General features: G+C 38.1%; 1 protein-coding gene across 2 annotated transcripts in view; it reads left to right on the top strand.

Moving 5' to 3' along the window:
* Positions 1-16244, top strand: part of LOC104589867 (mitogen-activated protein kinase homolog MMK1) — an 82716-nt gene that overhangs the window by 43718 nt on the left and 22754 nt on the right. For both annotated transcript variants that reach the window (XM_010248306.3, XM_010248304.3), the window contains exon 5: positions 5432-5612. In XM_010248306.3, the coding sequence (XP_010246608.1) occupies positions 5432-5612 (181 nt within the window). The remainder of the gene's footprint in view (positions 1-5431; positions 5613-16244) is intronic.

Below are 16244 nucleotides of genomic sequence, written 5' to 3'. Positions count from 1 at the left end.
TCCACATCTCATACCTGCTCGAATCAAGAACAAGAAGGAAAATGCAAATGTGGCCACTACAGGAGACTCTTCGGCCCCCCTTTCCCAAACAGATTGGGAGTACATTGCAGTAGCAACAGTTAGAATAGAATTGGAAAGGTTTGGACAGCTTATGAGTAAGAAAGATGCAACTAGTTCTAGCCCTTTAGATGGACAACAGAGTACAAGAGCCAACTACACCACTTCTTTTTGTCATATAGGTAGTTCATATTGCAACTGCAAATTTTGCATCCACTTCAGGTAAGGAGGGGCCTCCCTGGATTATAGACTTAGGAGCATCTGAGCACATGACTAATATACCAACCCTTTTCAGTTTTTATCAGTTGTGCTCTGGTAGAAACAGAGTCTCTATAGCAGATGGTTCACATATTCCCATTGCTGGGAAGGGGACAGTTAAAGTGACCAATGACATTTCTTCTTCTGTCTTACATGTCCCTAGACTTCATACTAACCTCTTGGTAATTGTGTGTTGTAGGATTTGGAGTCAAAGAAGATGATTGGGAGTGGTCGTGAGGTGAATGGAGTCTACCTTCTAGATGAGATTTCGAGACATCAAAGCCACCATGTTAGCAGCAACAGTAGTAGTGGATCAGAGTCAGTGAGTCAGATTATGCTCTGGCATAATTGGTTGGGTCATCTTTCTTTTAGTTCATTAAAATTCTTTGTTCCAAAGTTGTTTGAGTCTGTCCAATTATCTACCTTGGAGTGTGAGAGTTGTCAGTGGGGAAAAAATTGTAGACATTCTTTTAAACCAAGTAGTGAAAGAAGTGCTTTTGCTTTTGATGTTGTTCATACTGATGTATCGGGACCATATCATATTCCTTCCATGGGTGGCTACCGTTGTTTCCTCTTATTTGTGGATGATTATACACGATATTCTTGGACATATTTGATGAGGTCCCGTGATGAGGTTCCTAACTTGGTATGACAGTTTCAGTAGATGGTTCTCACACAATTTGGAATGAAAACTTAGGCCTTCAGATTAGATAATGCTAGAGAGTATTTTGAGAAGAATTTGACCACATATTTTTTGGAACATGGTATAATTCATCAGAGCAGTTGTGCATATACACTGCATCAGAATGGAGTAGTAGAGAGAAAAAATATACACATTGTGGAGGTGGCAAGAAGTCTTATGGTTTGTGCTTTAGTTCTTATCCATTTCTGGGGAGATGCAGTTCTTACAATTGTACACTTGATTAATCGTGTTCCTTCACAAACTTTAGGGTTTAAGGTACCATTCAGTCTTCTTTTTTCAGATGGGGAGATGTTTCACATACCTCTGAGGGTTTTTGGGTGTGTTTCCTTTGTTCACATTCTTGGCCCCCATCGCAAGAAATTGGATCCTAAGGCCAAGAAATGTGTTTTCCTTGGTTATGCTCAAAACCAAAAGGGGTATTGTTGTTATGACTCAGTGTCGAGGAGAAGATTTGTCACTATGGATGTTACTTTTTTTGAGTCTACCTTCTTTTTCTCGAGTGGTTCTCCCCAGGGGGAGAGTCCTGGGGAGGAGAACTCATAGTCTGTTCCTCTTCTTGTTTCCTTTGTGCCCCCAGTTTTACTATTAGCACTTCCATCAGTTCCATTACTTGAGCCACTACAAGCAGTCTCACAACACCATCAGTGCCGTCAGACGATGGTTGACTCCATGCATGCTCCATTAGTAGAACCCGCACCACTCTCCATCAGTCCTTCTGAAGCTCTAGATTCAACATATACAGTTTCAGGTATTCCCCTTGAGCTTGGGGCTGTTATTTTTTCCGATGATAATGTTTCTGTACCTAACACTATTGTTGCAACTGATCCCGTTGACCTTGATCTTCCCATTGCACTTCTCTAAGGGAAGAGAAAGTGTACAGCTCATTGCATTTCACACCATCTCTCGTACAGTGCCTTATCACCCTTCTATCGAGCCTTCCTTTCTTCCTTGGATTCTATGTCTATACCCAGGAATGTTACTGAGGCTCTCTCCAAACCTGAGTGGAAAACAACCATGCAAGAAGAGATGGAAGCCTTGGTTAAAAACCAAACTAGGGAAATAGTTGATCTTCCTCCAGACAAGGAGATAGTCGGATGTAGATGGGTGCTCACCATAAAGTACAGTCGATGGCAAGATAGAGTGGTACAAGGAAAGGTTAGTTGCAAAAGGGTATACTCAGACCTATGGCATTGATTATTTGGAAACCTTTGCACCGGTTGCTAAGATGAGTTCATGGCCCCTATTTCAGCTTGATGGTAAAAATGCATTCTTTAATGGTGATTTGCAGGAGCAAGTATATATGGACATTCTAGCAGGTTTTTATGAAAATGTTGGTGAAGGAAAGGTTTGTAAACTGAGAAAATCATTGTATGGCCTAAAACAGTCACCTAGGGCTTGGTAGGACAGGCTCAGAGGGGCACTTATCCGTTTTGGGTACACACAAACCCAGTCTGATCACACCCTCTTTGTGAAGAGGAGAGATACACTCGTGTCAATTCTGATTGTGTATGTGGACGATATAGTGGTGACAGGAAATGATTTGAAGGAGATTGATGCTCTCAAAAAATCATTGCAGCAAGAATATGAGATAAAAGATCTTGGTGAGCTCAAATACTTCCTGGGGATTGAGGTGGCAAGATCCAAGCATGGGATCTTCATTTCACAGAGAAAGTCTGTACTAGACCTACTGCAAGAGACTGGAAAGATGGGAACCAATCCAACTGACACTCCTATTGATCCAAATCATAGAATTAATGTTGTGGATGGTTAGTTGGTAAATGACTCAGATAGAGGAGAAACATGATAAACAAATAGAGGAAGGTAGGGCATTCAAGTTCCTAGCTAGGTTGGATCCCATATATGAAGGTATAAGGACTCAGATATTGGGGTGGGGGGATGAACATCTAGACTTACAACATGTTTATTACCTTCTAGGGAATGAAGAGGAAAGGAAGGAGATACAAGTGGATACCTAGATGTAGCCAGTTGAGCATTCAGTTTTAGTTTCCTTCAGTCCAAAAGGGGGAAAGGGTACTGACGAGAAGAACATCTTAAATTTACACACCAAGGAGACATGCTAAATTCTTTATCATCATTTGAAACAACTTGCATTAAGGATAAGAAGCCTCAAAAGGGCCAGATATCGAGTTGAAAAGTGGCTATGGGCAACAGTGCAAAAAGCCATAAGAATACATCCACAGTTATTCCTCCAATGGGATAGATCACTAATTCTTTTGCCTTGAAGTGTTTTTTGCATTTTACAGCTGATGAGATAGAAATTCATAGTTGAGCCATGTCCCAGTTGATGAACAACCCCCTTGCATCCTCTCCCCATGCCAAATCAAGTATTATATCTACTGATTGTGTTACTGGTCCTACATAATCTAGCTCTTGGATTATTGACTCGAGATCCATTGACCATATGACACACATGTCATTTTGTTTAACCCTTCTCACCTTATGTCTGGTCAAGATAAAGTGAGTGTAGATACTAGTTCTGCCTCCACCTTCTCTGGAAAGGAGGTAAACCTCAACAGGGATCTCTCCCTTAAATATATTCATCATGTTCCTACCTTTGCTTCACATTTATTATCTATTTCTAAGCTTACTAAGAACTTGAATTGCAGTATAGGCTTTTTTGGCTACTCATTGTGTTTTCCAAGACAGACTGACAAGAAGAACAATTTGGAGTGATCATGAGGCTAGAACTCTTTACTACTTTGATGAAGACATTGGTTAGGCCCTACATTAATCTACTTTATTGATCAATATAACAAGGAGTCAGTAGCTAGGTTGCATATATAGTATGCCAGGCTAGGTAGAAACATTTCAAGTCAAAGTTTCCTGAGTTCCTTCAGTCTATTTCAAGTCAAAGTTTAGTTTGTGAAATCTGTCAGATGTCAAAGCAATGTAGAAACATTTATTCAATTTCAAATTATGAAATTCATGCTCCTTTTGATTTATCCAATTCCTGAGTTCCTTCACCCTTTGTTTCTATAGATGCCTACAGGGGCATATCTGTCCATTCTTGTAGCATTATTCCCTTGATATCAATATTTACTCTAAGGCCAGCTGAGAACACACTAGCCACCCATCTATTTTGTTCTCTCTTCTCTTTGTTCAAATCCCATTGCAGGTCAACAAACACATATGTTGTCAGTGTTGCTAGTCAATATATGTGTGCTCCTAGAAGTACACTTTTTGCAGTCATTTAAAAGGAAGAAAGAAAAAGATATAAACTAACACAATTCAGCCCAAGAGTCATCATGATGCTAAAACAAGGACTTAGTGGACAGATTTCTTTATGCTTGAATAAGTTCTAAGAGGCTTAGGATCCATATTAGTGGGTTTGTGGAGGTATTTGGAATTCTTGATGACACAGTAATCAGAATAAGTGGGTTTACTTGGAATTCTTGTTAAAATCTTACAATTCACGATGTGAATCATGAATTCCAATGGTTCTGATTTGAATCTTTTGTCCGAATCCTTTTCTACAAAAAAATTATGATTTTTGTTTGAATACTACGATTTGATTCATAAATCTTATGATTTATTCTATTCCTGTGATTAACTACGATTTGTTTTAAAGACGCTACTAAAAAATGATTTATTTACATTATTTAAAACCATGCATTAAGTTTATTTTCCATCATATGTAGGTTAAAAAGCCATTGTATGTGGATAATTTGACTTTGAAGTCAAATTTGATTATATCATCTTAAGATTCTATTGTACAAGTGATAAATTCTATTGCTTGAGATAAATATATAGTAGATGTGAATTAAGAATAGACTAAAATCATTTACTTATATATAATTAGCCTTCTAATAAAAATAACCTTGCAATTTATGATACGATTCACGATTCGATTTGATTCAACTTTCTCTATGATTTACGATACAATTACGATTTTCAAAATGTTACTATATACGATTTAGATACCATGAAGATTGCTTGGTTGGAATCTTTGTCTCTTTTGCTCTGGTGTAAAAGTATGAGAGTGCAAATTCTGGTTTATTTCTGTTTCCAGTTTTTGCCCTACCTTATTTTTTTTACATTGCTGATGAAGTAAAATAAAACCTGAAATAAAACCAAGGTAAAACCCAAAGAATAAGTAAATCAGAAATTGCATTCTTTTCATTTGCACTTTCATGCATTTCTACTAGTGTAAATGAAATTACACTAAAAAAAGCAGTCTATACAACCCATGCAGCCCATTTGTTCATCTTTTCTATCATAGTTGCCATTACTACCTGTCTATTGCAAACGGACTAATATACAACTTGCTTTAATATATTCATGGTCCACTTTCAATCAATGTTTCATTTGTCATCATTTGTCTCGCATCCATAGACTCTAATTCATGTATATTAGCTGCAATCCAATATGAGCCATTGTTTTTGTACATTGCAGCTGATCGGCACCCCAACTGAAGCAGATTTGGGGTTTGTGAATGAAAACGCAAAGAGATACATTCGACAACTTCCTCGTCACATTCGACAATCATTTACTGAAAAGTTTCCACATGTTCACCCTGCAGCTATTGATCTTGTTGAGAAGATGCTAACATTTGACCCTAGACAGAGGATTACAGGTGAGATTTTTGGTATTTCTTTCAATTTAATGTTTATGAGACAAAATAAACCACAACTGCAACAGTGCAACCTACATTGCTAATAAGTATTTCAGTTTTTACCATGTTTATGAGCTGTTACATGATATTACTTTTTCATTTGTAAATCTTGTTTGATTCAAACAGACGAAGTTTTATGGGTATCAATCTACATCCTAAAGAAGAGAAGGGAACTAAAAAGAACAAAATTATTGATCTCTATTGAAATGATGGTCGGCATCAATGTGCTTGGTTCACTCATGGAAGACAGGATTAGAAGTGTTGCCTCTATCACTTGTTGAGTGGGGCCACCGATTTGTGTTGTTGAGTGGGCCGATTTGTGTTTAGTTTATTTTCTTTTAAATTAAGGAGTTGTTGGGCCTTGGGCCCATTAGTTTTTATTTTTAAAAGGGTCGTAACTATTTAGTTTGAGTTGCCGCCCTACTAAGGGCATCTTTGTAATATCTCATATTTAAGTTAAATATAAATAGAATGAGGGGCCTTCTACATTTAAGTTAAATATAAATAGAATGTGTATATTTAAGTTAAATATACACAATCCTAGTTGACCTTCTTCTCATTCCTTCCCTTTTCTCTTTCTATTGCTGAAATCTACAACTTTCTCCTCTTCCTTTCACAAGAAGCTTGACCGAATCAGCAGATAGTGGTTTCTACATGGTATCAGAGCAGGTTGAAGGTTCTGGAAGTGATTCTCTCATGCAACCTTAGATCGGCCGACTGCATGGAGATTTAAGAGGCTGATTGAAGCTCTCAGGTAAGCCCAGTTTTTGGATTTTCTTGGTGGATCTGTATGCCTTGTAGCTGGTCTAGGGTTTCTCATCAGAATCAGGAAAAACTGGAGAAAGGGGAAGAGTCTTGTTTTTGTTGGACTCTTCAATTTTGACCTAGGTAGTGGCACCCTAATTTTTTAGGGTTCCTTGGAGTTTTTTATAAGGGGCGATTCAAGTCCCACGTGGTTTGGAGGCTTCTAGAGAGGGCGGTTGCTTTTTCTCTCTCTTCTCCCATCCTACAGAAAAGGAATCTTTCGTGGGAAGAAAGTCCAGGAGACCAAAGGAGTGTCGTTGGTTCCAGAAGGTGTTTTGTTTGTTCTTGCTGCATTTTTTATTTGTTTTCTATACCCTTTTGAGAAGCATGGAGGGACACAGAGTTGAATATAATCCCGGGAATGAAATGGGACCTATGAGAGGAGGTGCTGGAGACCCCTTCGGAGCTGAGACCATTACCACAGTTAGGTTGGATGGTACAAATTACTTGGGGCTCGTGGAAAATTGGGGTATATTACTGGTGAAGAGGTGAAACCTGAAACTGACAACTCCTGGTGGGTGCAGGAAAATTATATAGTAATGACATGGTTTTGTAATTCCATGTTGCCACATATAAGTAAAAATTTTTTATGGGCAAATACTGCTAAGGAGATATGGGATGGGGTTGTAGAAACCTATTCACAAAGGGAGAATGTTGCTAGGGCTTATCAACTGAGAAATTAGATTATTGTTACAAGGCAGGGAGATAGATCTGTTGTAGCCTATTTTTCAGTCCTTAAGACCCTGTGGCAGGGGAGCGACCATCTAGAGACTTTTGCTTGGGAAACCACCAAAGATGCAACTACCTATCAAAGACACTTAGAGAAGTATAGGGTGTTCGAATTCCTTGCTGGCCTTAACCCTGAGTATGACATTGCACGACAACATCTTCTTTCCAGGGACAATGTCACTCTCTCCCAAGCATATGCCTTTGTGTCAGGAGAGGAGTGCATGAGGGATGTAATGATGAAAAATCTCATTTCTGATCAATCCGCTATGGTAAGTGCTGTGAAATCTAAACAAAATGACAATGAAAACAAGAAGGAAGACAAAAGGGACTTGGTCTGTGTCTACTGTAAGAAGCCTAAGCATACAAGAGATACTTGTTGGAAGCTTCACCCACATCTTGTGCTGACCAGATTGAAGAATAAGAAAGGAAATGCGCACATGGCAGTTACTGGTGACACTCCGGCCCCCCTACTACAATTGCTTTGGAGTCCGTTGTAGCTGCTACAGTAAGGGCCGAGCTTGAGAGGTTTGGGTTACTTCTGAATCAGAGGGATATAGTTAGTTCCAGTTCAGCCGCAAGCGGACAACAAAGTACAGGTAGCATAGGTGGAGCTCACTCTACCTCCTTTGCCCACACAGGTAGTTCACATGTCACTGCAAACTATGTTTCTGCTTCAGGTAAGGAGAGATCTCCTTGGATTATAGACTCTGGAGCCTCAGAGCGCATGACCCATTGCTCCACTATTTTCTCCTCTTACCAGCTCTGTTCTGGTAGAGATAGGGTCTCCACAATTGATGGATCCCAGAGCACATGACCCTTTGTCCTCCATGTGCCTAGATTGAGCACCAATTTATTATCTGTTAGTAATTTGACTAAGAATTTGAACTGCTCAGTAATTTTTTCTCCTGGACGTTGTATTTTGCAGGATCAGGATTCAAAGAGGACAATTGGGAGTGGTCATGAAGTGAATGGAATCTACCTCCTGGATGCTCTTCCTCTTCACCAAAGTCATCATGTTTGTAGGGACAGTGAGTCAAAATCTGTGGATCAGATTATACTTTTGCATAATCGTTTGGGTCATTTGTCTTTTTCTTCCTTGAGTTCTTTGTTTCCAAAACTGTTTGAGTCTGTGAGTTTGTCAAGTTTGAAGTGTGAAGGTTATGAACTTGGAAAGCATTGTAGATACTCTTTTAAACCTAATAATAAAAGATGTTCTTCTCCTTTTGATGTTATTCATTCAGATGTGTGGGGCCCTTATCATGTTCCCTCTATGGGCGGTTATCGCTATTTTCTCCTGTTTGTGGATGATTTCTCTCGATATTCCTGGATTTACCTAATGAAATCTCGCGATGAAGTACCATCCTTGGTGAGGCAATTCCACCAGATAGTACTAACACAGTTTGGAACGAGAATAAGGATGTTCAGATCTAACAATGCTAGGGAATATTTTGAGAGACATCTTGCCTCATATTTTTTGGAGTATGGTGTTGTCCATCAGAGTAGTTGCTTCTACAGTCCACAACAGAATGGTGTTGCAGAGAGGAAGAACAGACACATTGTTGAGACGGCAAGAAGCATGATGATCACAACTACAGTTTCGGTTCGTTTTTGGGGTGATGCTGTTCTCACGGTAGTACATCTGATTAACAGGGTGCCTTCTCGTATACTTGGATTCAACATTCCATTCAGCCTTCTTTTTCCTCAAGGGGAGATGTTTCATATTCCTCTAAGGGTGTTTGGGTGTGTCTGCTTTGCGCATATCCTTGGTCCTTACCGTTCGAAGCTTGATCCCAAGGCAAAGAAATGTGTTTTCCTTGGATATGCAGAGAATTAGAAAGGGTACCGCTGCTATGGTCCAGTCTCTGGGAACCGGTTTGTTACTATGGACATTACCTTTTTTGAATCTACGTACTTTTTCGCAAGGAATCCTTCTCGGGGGGAGTGTTTTGGGGAAGTAAGTCAGCAGTCTATCCCTCTCCCATTTCCAGTCCCTGTGTCTACTCCTGTGCTTGACCACCACCCGATGTCACCTACCTTGCCACCTCCTTTGCGTTCCGTTTCACAGCATTACTCATGACAAAGACTTCATAAGGCGGTTGATTCCACTACAGCAGAACTCACACCACTTCCTGTCGATCCCTTGGAGACTCCAGATTCGGCTGATACGGATTCAGGTATTCCTCTTGATCCCACTACTATTTCTGTTCCCATTGGTCCTACTAACACTGTTACAGATAACCTTGATCTCCCTATTGCTCTTAGAAAAGGGAAGAGAAAGTGCACTGCTCATTGTATTTCACAGTACTTATCCTATAGTGGACTTTCTCCTTTCTACCGTGCTTTTCTCTCTTCTCTTGATTCAGTGTCTATACCCAAGGGTGTTAGTGAGTCTCTCTCCAAACCCAAGTGGAAGACAGCTATGCAGGAAGAGATGGAGGCTTTGATTAAGAATCAGACATGGGAGATTGTGGACCTACCATAAGGCAAGGAGACAGTTGGATGCAGATGGGTTTACACAGTAAAGTATAAGGCAGGTGGAAGTATAGAGAGGTACAAGGCAAGACTTGTTGCAAAAGGGTACACACAGACCTATGGCATTGTTTATCTAGAGACATTTGTGCCAGTTGCAAAGATGACCTCTGTTCGGATACTCCTTTCTCTTGTTGCCTCATACTCTTGGCCCTTGTTTCAACTGAATGTGAAGAATGCTTTCCTGAATGAGGATCTGCAAGAAGAGATGTATATGGATCTTCCAACTGGTTTTTATGATAATGTTGAAAAGGGAAAGGTATGCAAGGTAAAGAAGTCACTATATGGCTCGAAACAATCTCACAGAGCATGGTTTGACAGATTCAGAAAGGCCCTGATTGTTTTTGGCTACACTCAAACTCAATCTGATCACACCTTGTTTGTGAAGCGCAGGGGATCTTTGGTGTCAATCCTAATTGTTTATGTGGATGAGATTGTTGTCACTGAGAATGATCTGAGTGAGATTGATAGTCTGAAGAGGAACCTGCATAAGGAATTTGAGATTAAGGATCTTGGAGAACTGAGATACTTATTAGGCATCGAAGTTGCAAGATCGAAACATGGAATTTTTATCTCTCAAAGGAAGTATGTCTTGGACCTTCTCCAAGAGACAGAGAAGCTTGGAACAAAGGCAGCTAGCACCCCCATTGATCAGAACCATAGAATCAGTGCATCAGAAGGTGAACCAGTAAAGGACCTTGGGATATACCAAAGACTTGTGGGTCGGCTACTATACTTGTGTATGACAAGACCAGACATCTCCTATGCAGTAAGTGTAGTGAGTCAATACATGCATGCTCCACGAGAACATAAATGGAAGGCAGTTGACAGGATCTTTGCTTATTTGAAGGGAAATCCAAGCAGAGGCATATTGTTTACTGATCATGGACAGTTGAAGCTAGAGGCTTATACAGATGCGGATTGGGTAGGATGCCTTGATGAAAAAAGATCAACTTCAGGAGTGTGCACCCTAGTTGGGGGTAACCTAGTCTCATGGAAGAGTAGAAAACAAACAGTTGTGGCAAGATCAAGTGCAGAATCCGAATATAGGGCCATGGCACATGGAGTTTCAAAACTTCTCTGGATCCATTCTCTGTTAGAAGAAATCGGTGTACAGGCAGAAGAACCTATGATGCTATACTGCGATAACCAGGCCGCAATTAATATTGCCCATAATCCAGTCCAGCATGACCGAACTAAGCACATTGAAGTAGATAGACATTTTATCAGAGAAAAGGTAACTTCTAGAGAAGTTTGTCTTCCATACATTTCTTCTGATCTGCAACTTGCTAATGTTCTCACAAAAGGCGTTGCAAAGAATAAGCTGGAGCATGATCTACGCAAGTTGGGAATGTGTGACATCTACTCCCAACTTGAGGGGGGGAGTGTTGAGTGGGGCCACCGATTTGTGTTGTTGAGTGGGCAGATTTGTGTTTAGTTTATTTTCTTTTAAATTAAGGAGTTGTTGGGCCTTGGGCCCATTAGTTTTTATTTTTAAAAGGGTTGTAACTATTTAGTTTGAGTTGCCGCCCTACTTAGGGCATCTTTGTAATATCTCATATTTAAGTTAAACATAAATGGAATGAGGGGCTGGCGGCCAGGGTATGATACACAATCCTAGTTGACCTTCTTCTCATTCCTTCCCTTTTGTCTTTCTATTGCTGAAATCTACAACTTTCTCCTCTTCCTTTCACAAGAAGCTTGACCAAATCAGCAGATAGTGGTTTCTACTAGACTCACCAAGAAAGATTCACCAATATGTAGTTGACTCAAGATACCCTGCTCAGTTTACATCTACATAAGCTTGTAATTAGGTAGATGAGGAAAATGAAAAGAAAATTCTTTTCTATAGGGGACCGCCTTGTCACCTAGTCACCTTGGCAGTGAGTTATTTAAAATAAGAAAAAGTATAAATCCTAGGATAGTTCCCTAGGTTTCATAGTAATAAGGTGTAATCTTTAACTAATAATTACCATAGTCCTTGTATAAGATAGGAAAGGAAGAATACAAAACAAAAGGGTTGAGCCTTTGTTTTGGTCCTTATAATTCCTAAGATGCATATACTTGTGTAACTCAGAAATTTCAATTAATATATTGACATAATTCTATTTTTATTATTTTTATTTATAAATACCAAAAATTAAGAAAAAGTATCATTTTTTTACATGAATTGTTGATTAATCAGTGGATTCGATATTTGATAAATCATTAATAGAATTCATTCAAGATTTATAGAATAAATTGTTTATGTAATTTTTGAATTTTTATTTTTCTTTTTTGGATAAAGTGCATAAATCTAATAAAGATCACAAAACTAACTACAAATATACATCTTTTTGCAATTGAAACCCCAAAATACAACATCAACTCAACATTGAACGATTTTCTACAATAAAGATAAAATTGAATGACTTTACGTTTTTTCCTTGGTTTTGCAGGTTGGGAGTGTAGAAACAATCCCAACCATGCTTTAGAACAAATCACAAAATGGTGAAGTTTTGAAAATTGGAAAAATTGGTCAAAAAATCTAAAAAGCGAACTTGCTTACAAAGACATTACATCGGCCTTGGGTTGACTTCATCAGTAGCAATTTGGGTCCAAGTTACATATACACTCCAGCTTGATGTGGAGTTTTGAGAAGAGTAGTTCCCTTGTTTCTTATTTATGTGCTGTTTATTCTGAGTTAGATATGGGATATATATTTATTTTCTTTATTATTGGCAGGGGTACTATAGGAATTATCTTGTTAATGTTAAACTACTTCTGTAGATATTACCTTGTTACCCAGCAAAAATAATAATAAAAATTGCATTGCTACAGACTAATCAGAATTTGATGAGTATAGGATGAGGTGTAGTTTTCTTTATCATAATAAGCATTATATTAGATTATACAATGTGATATTTTATGAGTTTTATTCTATGGTTACAAGTGCCTTGTTAAAATTTACAATTCCATCGTTACACCTAGAAGATGTTTGAAATAGAATTGAAATTGCATGTTATATGCTAGTAATATATTTCTTAGTTTCAAAGGTTCTTGCCCAGTCTGGGTATAGTCGGAGTGCTCCAACATGTTGTAGCAAACTTACATTTATTTCAATACTTAATGAATTTATGATAAAAAGTTCTATGCCCAGTCTATTGTTTGTATACCCTTCTTTTTCCTTTTTTTTTCTCTTTTTTTTTCTTTTTTTGGTTTATGCATGCATACATACACGTGCATGTACATATGTATGTATTTTGCCAAGCCCTACACTAGAAACCATATCAATTGCCATGAGAATTCCATGCTCCGCCTCAAAAAGGAAAAGGAAAAAATGAATAAACGCACTACTCGATCTTGATAACTAACTCTTTTATATAAGAAGACCCACCCAAGCAAATAATATCTAGAGAGTAGAGACTACGGATTTATCCTTTATCTTCTTACTATCGCACTTAGTTCTATTGAATTGCCTATTTGACCATTCTCCTTCTAATCCTTTCACATGTTTACAGTAGAAATGTTTATTCTACTGAATTCTCTGGTTAGTGGGAAGAGGAAGAACCTCATTACTGGGATGGTGAATGATGTGGTGATAAGAAATACTCCATAGATTGAAGGAGATGTTTCAACCATATGAGTAGCGGCTTCGAAAACCGGGTTGGAAGCAATATGAGTAGCGGAATGATTATCACAAACAACTTAATAGGATTCCCTATAAAAATACCTCTCTTGAAGTAGATGTTTCAACCATATCAACTCACAGGTTGTTTGGGCCATTGCTCTATACTTAGCTTCAGAATGGATGATGGTGAGATAAATCAGTTTGCCAACTAATCTCCTATACCTGCTAAGATCATTGAATGGCTCCCCCTGACTATCAGTCATGTTCACATTAGGATCCATAGGGGTTTCAAGTTTCAACCGATTTACCCCCTAGTAGACCGGTCTCATCCAACAAATCCAAGACATACTTGCATTGTGGCAAGGAGACTCCTCACTTTGATTGGGTTACTTCAATACCTAGGAAATACTTCGAGGATCCTAAATCCTTGGTTTGAAAGTGTTGTTGCAAAATTTGTTTCAAATCATTAACATACACTCCCAAAATGATCTTCCCAGATGTGATGTCCCTGTTGAAGACTGAATAATCAACTCCACATTGCTTTGAGACCAGACTCCTATACAACACTGCTGCACTTATCAAACCAGGCCCGCGGTGACTGCTTGAGTCCATGATGTCCCCTAAGCAACATACCCAAGAGGTTGCTCCATGTATGCCACCTCTTGAAGATCACCATTAAGGAAAGCATTTTTTACATCAATTTGGTACAAGGACCAGTCAAAGTGGACAACAAGAGAAATAATAACCCCTACAGATGACAACTTAGCCACCTGAGAGGTTTCAGAGTAATCAACTTCATGTGTATAGCCTTTTGCTACCAGCCTGCCTTTGAGCCTCTCGATGTTACCATCTTGTCTGTGTTTGATCATATACACCAACCTATAGCCAATTGCTTGTTTCCCAGGGGGTAAGAAGGTAAGGTCCCATGTGTGGTTAGACTAGAGAGCTTGAAATTCGTCATCCATTGCTTTCTTCCAATCAGGTGAGGCAAGAGCTTCCTAAACAGACCTAGAGTCATACAGAAGATAGAAGAGACAAATTTTTTATGGGCAATAGATAAACAAATGAGAACAATAACAAGAGATGGGATGGTCAGTACAAGTATGTTTACCCTTATGTACAACAATTGGAAGATCAAGACCTAACAGTGGAGGATCTACTAATGGTTTTGATGTTGGTGGAGGAGCAGGAGATAAAGCCTGAGCCGGTGTAGAAATTGGTGCAAGTTCTCAAGCATGTTTGATGCAGTGTTTTAAAGCAAAAAGCACAAAGACATAAGGGCCATTTTGCGCTTGAGGTGCAATGCGCAAGGTGAGGCACGTGCCTTTTAGGCAAGGCACACAATTTTTTGAAAAATAAAAAAAAAAAGAAAAAATTGAAGGGTATAATTAAAAAACATATTCCTAAACTTCAAATTAAATTAAATGATTAACAAACAACTTATTAATAATTCAAAAAAAAGACAGAGAATTAATGAAATACAATGAACAATCACATAGAGTTAGAGTCATGTCATACTATTATAGGCAATTTTCTTTCAAAAAAAGACAGAGAGATTATAGACATAGAGTCATAGACAGTTTTCTACCCAAAAAATGAGTCATAGACAGTTTTCTACAATTGAAGTTGTCTTGGTCTTTTTCCACTAGATTTTGTTGCTCTTGCTTGTGAAGTTGAAGCTCTAGACCTTGTATACTTTAGTGGTTCTTCAATTCCAGAAGCACGAGCAACATCTCCCCATGTTAGTGTATCATCATTAAATACCAAATCAGCTTCTGCACCATCCTCATCAAGCCCTACCTCTCCCATTAACCATTTATTATTCTCATCTATATCTTTTAATGAAATGGGGTCATCGGTGCTACGTGAGTCAAAACTTTCTTTAAGCATCTGGTTGAACTTAACAAATACCAAGTCATTCAATCACTTCTAATCCAACCAATTTCTTTTCTTAGTATGAATCTGTTAATTCAAAAAAATTGAATGTGTAAATTTAAGATAGTTTATCCAAAAAAGTGGAAATATTCTAGTGTATTAGTTTGGCATACATGCTCAAATATGCTCCAATTTCACTCACATCCCGATGCACTACATGTCAAACTTAGATCTTCCATTGCAATCTTTTGTAGGTTTGGGGTAGAAGCACCAAATATGGTCCACCAATCAGCTAAAAAAGTATAAATATTAACTGAATTAGTGATTAGACTAAGTAAAAATAATAAGAGAATCAAATATTATATTAATTATTAAATCAATGTTATTTACTTGGTGCTTTAATCTTCCTCTAGGAAATAGCCATATCAAAACCAAAAATGCCTTTTGCATCCTTCTCAAGCATATCAATTACTTTAAAAAGCCCCGTCATAACCTCTTCATCTGTTTCAATTCTATCTTGATCATCATAATAAAATTGGGGGTTCAAAAAATAACCAGCTGCATGCAATGGTTAGTAAAGTTGGCATTCCCACCTCTTATCAATAATTTCAAAAATGTCTTCATATTTTTCTTTCCTTCCACCAAATGCCTTGTCAATGGCCTCTTTTGCTCGGTCCATAGCCTCATAAGTATAACCCATGGTAGGCTTGTTTTCACGATCCACCAACCTTAATACACGAACAAGAGGGCCACACACTTTAAGATAGGGGTGTAAACGGATTGAATTCGAATCGGATCAGGCAATATCCGAATTCGAATCCAATTAGAAAATTCGATATCCGACAAATACTGAAAATTAATATTAGAATTCGAATATGATTAAATATTCGAATATTCAATTCGATTTGAATTTGGCTAATTAATTATTTTAGGTAATTAATAAATATATAAAATAAATGTTTTATTTATATAAAGTTTATAAATATGTAAATTATTTATACAATTTAATTATTATATAATTATATAAAATATTTAAAAATTTTATA

Source organism: Nelumbo nucifera, chromosome 7 (genome assembly GCF_055504915.1).
Source record: "Nelumbo nucifera cultivar China Antique chromosome 7, China Antique-T2T, whole genome shotgun sequence".
Lineage (NCBI taxonomy): Eukaryota > Viridiplantae > Streptophyta > Magnoliopsida > Proteales > Nelumbonaceae > Nelumbo > Nelumbo nucifera.
Note: the sequence above shows the minus strand (reverse complement) of the source record. Positions and strands in the feature narration are given on the sequence as shown.